This window comes from Humulus lupulus, chromosome X (genome assembly GCF_963169125.1).
Source record: "Humulus lupulus chromosome X, drHumLupu1.1, whole genome shotgun sequence".
In the NCBI taxonomy this organism is placed as follows: domain Eukaryota; kingdom Viridiplantae; phylum Streptophyta; class Magnoliopsida; order Rosales; family Cannabaceae; genus Humulus; species Humulus lupulus.
In genome coordinates, this window is record NC_084802.1 from 7,760,758 (window position 1) to 7,770,288 (window position 9,531).

At 28.1% G+C, this 9,531-nt stretch overlaps 1 protein-coding gene across 1 annotated transcript; it reads right to left on the reverse strand.

Moving 5' to 3' along the window:
* Window positions 1-3,419: 3,419 nt before the first annotated feature.
* On the reverse strand, window positions 3,420-5,286 carry LOC133803845 (transcription termination factor MTERF4, chloroplastic). Its single transcript, XM_062241983.1, has one exon. The coding sequence runs from the start codon at window positions 5,124-5,126 to the stop codon at window positions 3,609-3,611; it is 1,518 nt and encodes a 505-aa protein (XP_062097967.1). The 5' UTR covers window positions 5,127-5,286; the 3' UTR covers window positions 3,420-3,608.
* Between the last annotated feature and the right edge of the window lie 4,245 nt (window positions 5,287-9,531).

The following is a 9,531-nucleotide window of genomic DNA, read 5'->3' on the forward strand; positions in this document are numbered from 1 at the left end:
TTATATATAATGACTAAAGATAAAATTGTGGTTTTTTAAAAAATAAAGTAAAACGTGAACGAAACTTACATAAACATAAAAGTTTATTTTAGTGACTATTCAACTTACATTAAACAAAATTGTTTATTTACTTGTTTAGTTGAACAATAAAATTATATAATAAACTAATTGGTTTTGTTTAATTTATAACCAATTAGTTTGATGCACAGATAACACTATAAAATAAATTAATTGGTTAACTTTGATATCTAAATTAAACTTGTTTGTTTAAAAAAATATGAAATATAGTATATTTTGATATAATATCATGAAGAATACCATATTTCAACTATAATGTGTTAAAAAAATCAATGATATATTTTATTTTATTTTATTTTATTTACAATATCAATGCAGTTAATATAAAATAAATATGATAGTTTACTAAAATCAGTATATTTAACAAAATTTAAACAACATGAAAAAATAAATGATTTGGTTTATTTTATTAAATTGTGCATAAGAAATAAACTTAAACTGCATAGTTTAAATCATAGGAATTAAATAATCACTAAAATAAACTAATTAATTTTAATGTGTATTAGTATGAAACTATTAATCTTGGTATATTTTGAGGATAATTTATACACATTCAAATAAATTTGTTTGTACATACTCAATTGAAGGCTTATAAATAAATATACATAAAAGTATATTTAATAAAAATGAATTTATAGCATATAAAAAACCAATCCAACTGCACCAAAAAAAAAAAAAAAAAAGTTTTACTTCAATAGATATACAAGTAAATAAAGAGAGAAGGCTGAAAGTTTTTTGAAAATATGAGTAAATGTGTCGTTTAATGTGAATACCCCAAATATCAAGTATCAAGATAAATATTGTCAACTTAACTTTTCAATCACCTTTTTAAAAAAAATATTAAAAGAACATTTTAAATTTGGAAAAAATCAAAATCATCATTAACTTACCATAATTAAACAATACAATATAAAATTATATACTCTAATGTTTATGTAATTGTAGTATAATATAAGTTTAAAAATGTAATTAGAAATAATAATAATATTATTATTATATATCTTATCATATTTGATCTAAAATGTAATTTTTCCTTAATTTTTTTTATTAAATGTTCTCATAACTATATTATAATTAATGAACTTCTTCAAACTCGGCAAGAATGAGTATCTTCTTTTATTTTTTTTTATAAGAATTTGATTTTCATTCTCAATATGTTCTAATAGTTGTGGAATATGTAAGTTATAAATATATTGTTTCAACTAAATTTTTTAATAGAAATATCAATAGAGATATGTGCCAAAAATGAGAAATCATATAAAAGATGTGGGATAATTGCAACATAAAATACATGTTGTTTCCTTGTACTTTTATATCCAAACTTTTATTGTTATTATTGCAGAAAAACTATCAGACTTTTTTTTAGGTGTAGCTGTCACCACTAACTATCAACCACACTACGGGCTGATTAAATAGTCACGTTATTAGGGTTGTGCAAAAAAAATTTGTAAATCGCCAAATCCGAATAAACTGCCAAAACCAAACCAAAAAACTTGACAAAAAATACACCCGAATAACCCGATAAAAATTCAGACCGCCCAAATAACTTGAACAAACCGATTAATAGTTTTTTTTTCTACATTTATACATACATATATTACTTATATTATTACATATATTATATATTATATGTAATATTAAATATTATTTTAAAATTTTTAACAATGATTTTAGAATAATGTTTTAAAGTTTCAATTTAGAATAATATTTCTAAGTTTGGAAGATATATACTATACTTTTAGTTTGTTAAATATAATTATTTGAATATTTTTTTTTAAAAAAAAACTTGAGATTGGTTTGGGCGGGTTAACCCGACCAAACCACCTAAAATATTGGACGGGTTAAACTTTTTTTTTTTCTAAATTGGACGGGATAGAGTTGGATTTTTGCAACCTGATTTTTACATTATGTTGATTAAAATATATTATAACCCGACCAAACTGACCAATGAACACCCATATCTAGTATCATTTCTTCGTCTTATATTTTTTTTTGAAATCTCATTTAATTAATAAAAATAAAATAAATACTTTAATAAAAATTATCAAAAAAACTAAATACCATATATTTTTTTTATAATTTAATTCCCTCATTTTCTCACTAAGCAAACACATATTTCTTTATCATCATTGTCATATAAAAAAAGTAAAAGAAAGAAAAAAAAAACCGTAACATTTTGGCCACCAACAGAGTGGTTAGTGACATGTTCAGCTTCGTTGATGAAACTTTCCACCGTAGACAATGTTTGAGGCAGTCAGATCCATCATAAATGGCCTCCATTATCAGCGACGAAGCTTAAAATCTTGATCAAAGTTCTTCGCTTCCATACGCGACCATGATAGTAAATTGAAATTCCAAACGTTGGAGCTAAGCTTGGGATGATTTGGGGAGGCAGTGTGTGATGTTCGTGTCCCTGGGAGGCTCGAAAGTCGAGCGAACATGGCTAATCGCATAAAAGAGAGAAGAAGGTGAATGAGAGAGATTGGGGAGAGAAAAAAAATATTTAGTTTTATTTTTTTAATATTATTTTATATTTATAAGAATGTATTTTTTGTTTTATTATATTATTAAAATATATTTAATTAATTTTTTATTTTAAAATAAATTAATAAGTTTTTTAATGAAAAATATGACATGAACCCGTGGTAGTTTGACACGTGACTATCTAGTTAGTTCGTACTATGCTTAATAGCCCTCGTAGTAACTACTGCATCTAAAATGTAATGTTTCATTAGTTTAAACAAAATGGAAATATTAGTGTAATAAATCGAAAACTACAAGTATTTATGATGCAATTATCCCATAAGATGATTCATATTATGTTTTTATATGAAGAAAATATTATTTTGATCATTGTGTTTTGTGTTTTGTGCAATTACTCGTTTGGATCCTATATTTTGTTTAAATTACATTTCAAGCCTTGTGTTTTGAAAATGAATTAAAATAGTACTCCTGACTTGATTTTGGTAAAAATCATTTTAAATATAAGATTAATTATTAGATTTTGAGTGATATAATAGATTTAGATAAGCGTAGAGAGTGATCAAAGAGCATAGAAGAAAGATATATTTAAAATTATTTGGACCAAAATCAGATCTAAAATATTAATTTGATTCATTTTGTAAAATACAAGAATAAAAATATAATTTAACAAAACATAGAATCTGCATGCGTATTTGACCAAAACAAAAGGGCCAAAAATGATTTTTTCCATTTTATATAAGATATTAATGCAATTTGTTTTTCAATACTCTAGATGATTACAAGTTATAAACATCAATAAAGATTTGACAACCCCTATTGCTTTATAATTATAAGGTTCAACGAGTACACAATCTATACACACAGTATCTATGCCATGTTATTAAGCAATAGTAATACATATTAATCAACATATGAACAAGCTAAATGAGGAACTTGAAAGTAAAATAAATGAGAAAAAACAAGAAGCAACAGCTAAAAAGACAAGAATAGTAGGGAACAAAATCTTAAATTGAATTTGAATAACGAGTTTTTACCCAAAAAAATCATCAAAGAGAAACTGTTCGTTTGTAAAGTACTTCATTGTCACTCTCTTCTTCCTCATCAGACACAATCTCACTACCAGGTAGCTCTAATTTTCCACCCATACAAAAGGATGGTCCTGATCTCTCTGGTTCGATATAATCCCCTTGTAACCTCTCTTCAAATCTTTGGTCACTACAATTCAAGAACCAATTCAATGATGTCCTAATACCTTTGCTCTGTAACCTGTTGTACCTAGGTTTAATCCTGGACTCCAAGCTGTAAGTGAAGTATTCAGGGAACTCCACAAGCTCTTGTAATGGTCTCCCCATCTCACTCTTGAAAAAGTAATAGCTGTTTTTCATTCGGTCAACTCGCAATGCAACCAACTGTGGGCATTTCACAACCATCTTAGCTACATCCGGGGAAGGTATCCCCCGTCCGAGAAGAAACTCAACCGGTTTTAGTATGACATTTTGGTTAAGGCTGATGATCTGTGGCATCTTCTCCATCACTTGAGCAAAACCTTCAGGCTCAATCTTGAGCTTCAAATTGAAGAAATACTGTTGTGAGGACATCTTAGCTTTCAAAGGCAGCCCAATGATTTGAGGGTACTGAGCTATAATAGATGCAAGTGCCTCTTTTCTAACCCCAAAACTCAGCAAACATTCCACATTGGGCTTAACAGTCTCTTCAAGATCATAACCAAGTATATATGCCCTCTTCTCCAACATCCTGGATAAAATCTTCTTTGGCAAACCCAAAGAAACCAAGTAATCAACAAGTGGTTTGATCATTGTCCCAACTCTCATCCCTAAAAAATAAGGATACTGGGTGACCATTGGACCAATATCTCTAGGATTAACACCAATACTTACAAGATAAGCAACTGAGGTACTCATTGTCCCCTCAAGCTTAAACCCAAGAATCTCAGGATACTTCATCAAAACATATCCAATATCTTCCTTCTCAACATCAAGTCCACGAAGAGACTTAATCACAGGAGCAAGCTCAACAACAACACTAGCATGCAACACTTGAGGATAGTTCTTAACAAATTCACCGAGTTTTGACCTCTGAATTCCAATCTTCTCCAAGTAACCCAACACAGGAATAAGATTCTTTCTCACACTACATCCAAGCATTAAAGGGTACTCATTTATGTCATCAATAGTCAGTCCTAACCTCATAATGAACTCAACTCGCTCTCTCATGACCTCAACGGTAGAGGGCAATTCCAAGCTCTCTAATTCATCAGTAACTATGCCTAAGCTCTTTAAGTAATCACATATAATGACCCTAGACACAAGCTTCTCTTTGCGTCCCTGAACGACACCCCAAGTTACCGAGGGCATCTCGTACTCGGGAAACTGAGTTGAGAACACACAGACCTGCAAAACCCTTGAAGGGTTTTGGATATGGGGAAGTTGGGCACATCGGTTTTGGTTGGATTGTGAAACTGGGCACAGTTTTGGTGGAAATCTTGGGCTTGTGGCGAGTATTTTGGTGATGATTCTTCTTCCTCTCAATAGTGTGCTCGCCATTTCAAGATTAAATAAGAACAAAATAAGGCAACAAAGAAAATTACTTAGGAGATTGAAATCAATAAAAAGGGAATCCAAGAGCTTGCTTACCTGTGTATTTGGAGATTTGGAAGAACATTCAACTAGGCTAAAGGAAGAAGAAGAAGAAGAGTTATGCTATGCAACTCAGTCGAACAGTGCGTAACAGAGACTGGAATTTGATAAGCAGGGTTTAGATGGGCTGGGCTGGGCTGGAATTTTATGATAAATACTATTTTTATCATATATTTATAAAAATATTACTAAATGAGAATCTTTACAAAAATACCATTTTATCCCTTTACTCCTTTGTATTACTCATAATTTGTTAAGGTAACTGGTCACACTTACACCCATGCGAGTCAATACCATAACATCTTTTTTATGTTGTATAAATTCGTAGAAAATTATTTCTTAAAATTTAATTCTGGCCAAATTTAATTAAAGTAATTGGAGAGTAGTTTAGTATTAATTTTAAATAAAGAGGAAATTACTTGAATTTTTTGTAAAACTTTGATAAATATGGCTTTTTTTCCCTTAAGTTTTGTATGGCATAATTTATTTGTTTATATTTTTATGAGATTTTTCCCCATATTTTTGTAATTTTATTAAAATATACCATATACTTAATATAAAACTTCAATATTGATTTTTTTTAATTACATTTAAGGATATTTTTATTACTATATTTTTTAATTATATTTAGGTTAATAATATATATACATATATATAATTAATCGTATACATAACACCGTATAATTTCTTCCATTATATATATACATATATTATTATTATTATAATATATATATACATATATATAAGATTATAAAACATTACACATTTCTATATATATATTTGGATATATTATTATTGTTATTATATTGCTTTTATATATGCATTCAAATATGAGGTGATGAGATTGATTTTCACTAACTGTGGTGATGATGATGATGTTATGTGGGTTACGTTCATTATACATATGTATGTCTTGGACTATTGTTGGATATGTATATATGACATTTAATTCCATTTTAAATAATAATTGGTTACCACTGTAAAAATAATTTTGGATTTTTTAGTAATGTAGCGGTAATCGGTTACTACTATTAATTTTAACTGTCATGGCCAGTATTCGAGTGAATTGTAACTGATTACTGACAGATTCGGAAAAAAAAAAATCAGATATAACCATTAAAGAAGAAGAAGGTAACCGATTACCCTTATTAAATTAGCTGATTGATAACTAGTTAATAATTGTTACAATGCTTCTTTTTGTTTAGACCTCTCACATTCCAACTTTCTATAAAAATTGTAAAATTGATACACTAAGATGGAAGAGGTTAGGAGAATGAGTCTTGTTATTTGGCACCTTAAGATGTCCAACACCATATGAGGTGGCACCCTATGGTTGGTTAGCGATATCGCATAATATTTATTAAATTTACATGTGTGAGACCCGATATTGAATTATACCAATAGCAGTACGCCACCCTCCTTGTGGTGTTGGACACCAGTAATACCCCTGAGCAATTCTCTAGAAAATAGATCATGAGTTTTTTAACCTTAGAAAAGGTAACTATTTGCAAGCCTGTACCTATTTGCATAATTTAATTATATATTATGGTTCTAAGTAATGGAATGTGTACATGTGTAACCGTAGAAATTAATATTGGCAGTATCTTATTTGTCAAAAAAAAAATGTATCTTAAATTAGTGGGATCTCAAAATAATTTATAATAATAATAACGGCAGATTGTATATTAATTTAAACATTGGTAACGTTAGTTGATACATAAATAAACTTAAACTGTAACTGTTGCATACATAGTTTTATAATTATTATTAAATTCATAGGCACTTATTTGTAATGAACACCAAATTGAAACTGAAGGATAAGAGGTAGCTTATATAATCCTATGATAAATTCCTATTTTTTCTATATATCAAAACGTTCAGTTTCAAAACTTTTATACATATATTTTTAGAGAAGGGGTTGGGTTAGTAATTGATTATGATTATTCTATTAAACTACTTTCAATTCCTACAATTCACCCTAAAATATTTAGATTTGAGGAAAAATATTTTGGAGGAGATATGATGAGTAAATTGAGGCAAAAATAAAAAATAAACTATTAAGATGTGAGGATATTGTTTTTTCAGGAGATACAATGAGTAGAATAAGACTTAGAAATTATTGAAGAACAATAGAGAAAATAATTTTGTATGTAAATCTACATGGTTATAATTCACTTTTAATATTCAAACACAACAATATGTATTTTTTTTTAAAAGATTACAACATTACAATTTAACATATAAACAAATCTTGTAATTCATCATTGTTTAATATGGTGTATATAAATGTTACCTTCAACATATAAAATAGTCACGTTTTATTTATAAAATATATAAAAAATAAAAAAAAAGAAAGGAGCAAATCATATATCTCTCAGGGAAAAAGGTGGCAAAAGCACCTAATATTTAACGTTTCTTGTGATTTAGTACCCAATTTTTTTTTTGGCAAAAGTATCAAATGTTAAGTTTTGTGAGTATCCGTTGGTACCCCTATGTTAAATACTGATTAGGTATACACGTGGCGTCATACAATTGGTTCACTCTATAATCTTTTTTAAAAATTAATTTCAACATGTTGCATCATACAATTGGTCCACTTTATAATCCTTTTTAAACAATTAATTTAAATTGAATTGAAATTAATTTTTAAAAAAGATTATAGAGTGGACCAATTGTATGACACCACATGTATACCCAGTCAGTATTTATCGGAGGGTACCAATGGATACTCACAAAACTTGACATTAGATACTTTTGCCACACAAAAAAAAGATTGGGTACTAAATCGCAAGAAAAGTTAAACATTATGTACTTTTGCCACCTTTTTCCCTATCTCTTATATAACGGTTTTTTATTTTTTTTCTGTTAACTTTAACTATTCTTATATTTAACGGTAGATTGTAAATATAACTTAAACTGAAATAAATAAATAATTAAAAAAAGTTATTTTTTTAGATATTTTACATTGATAATTATTTAAAAATAATAAAATCATATATTTTATAACTTAAATAAAATTTAATTAAACTTAAACTTAATATTATATTAAATATATAATATATGATTTTTTGTTGTCACTGCCAAATTTAAAAACTAAAACAGACATAAACATAAACTTAAAACAAAAATAAATTAATTAATTAATTAAAATAGGATATTTTAAAGATATTTTATGATAATTTAAATAATTAAATCATATTTATTTAAAAATAATAAAAGCATGCATCATTTTTTTATCTTATAAATTTGTGTGATAGTTTGTTTTTTTATGAAGTGATTGGAACTCTTTTTCTTCATCAAATTCACCAAAGGACATTGTGAGATACATTAGAAACTAAAAATAGTTGATGCATGTATACTATTGTATACTATTGTATATACTATGGCTTTTTCTATTATTATTTTATTTCTATTATTAATTTCTTTTTAAATAGGGAAATTTGACTTTTTATGCTTAATAGTGTAGTGTAATACAAAATAATGCTAGGCATTTTTAACATTACAAAATAATGCCAAATTTTTTGCTAGTACCCAAAATACCCCTGTCACAATTCCCCCCATCCCAGTTTTGATTCGGGAAATTTGAGTTTTTATGCTTAGTGAGGGGTTATAAATCAAAAAAATGCTAGACACTTAAATCATTTCAAAACAATGCCAAAATTTTTGACAATACCCAAAATACCCCTCTCATAATTTTTCTCACCCCTTCCTCTTCCCTCTTCCCTCTCTCTCCCTCAACACATTCCTCTCAACTCCCTCTCTTGAAAAAAAATTCATGGGTAAGATAAAATATCATAGAAATCAATGTAATGACAAGTATTCAACACTTAGGACACTAAAATACTACATTTCGAACAGATTTGGACATGATTTTTGGGTTTTTTTTGCGATTTTTTTCAGATCTGAAACTTTGAAATCTGCAGAAAATCGACGTGGTTCGATGGTGGTTCGATGGTGCTCGATGCCAGCTCGATGGGGCCTTCAAAATCAAGATTTTCATGAAAAAATCGATGTTGCTCGATGGTGGTTCGATGGAGGTTCGATGGTGGTTCGATGGTGTTCGATGCGATTCTTGCAAGATACGCAATTTTTCACTCGGGTATCCGTTTGGGGTGATTTTTTTTTTGATTTTGGGTATTTTTTCAAGATCTACACGTTTGGGATGTGTATATACACATTTGGGAAATGTAAATCTTGAAAAAAATGACAAATGCAAAACATACCTCATGTTCAAGATATGTTTTGGTATGTTTTCAAGTTCTAAACTTTGAAAATGTGTATATGAACATATAAAACGTGTAGATCTCAAAAA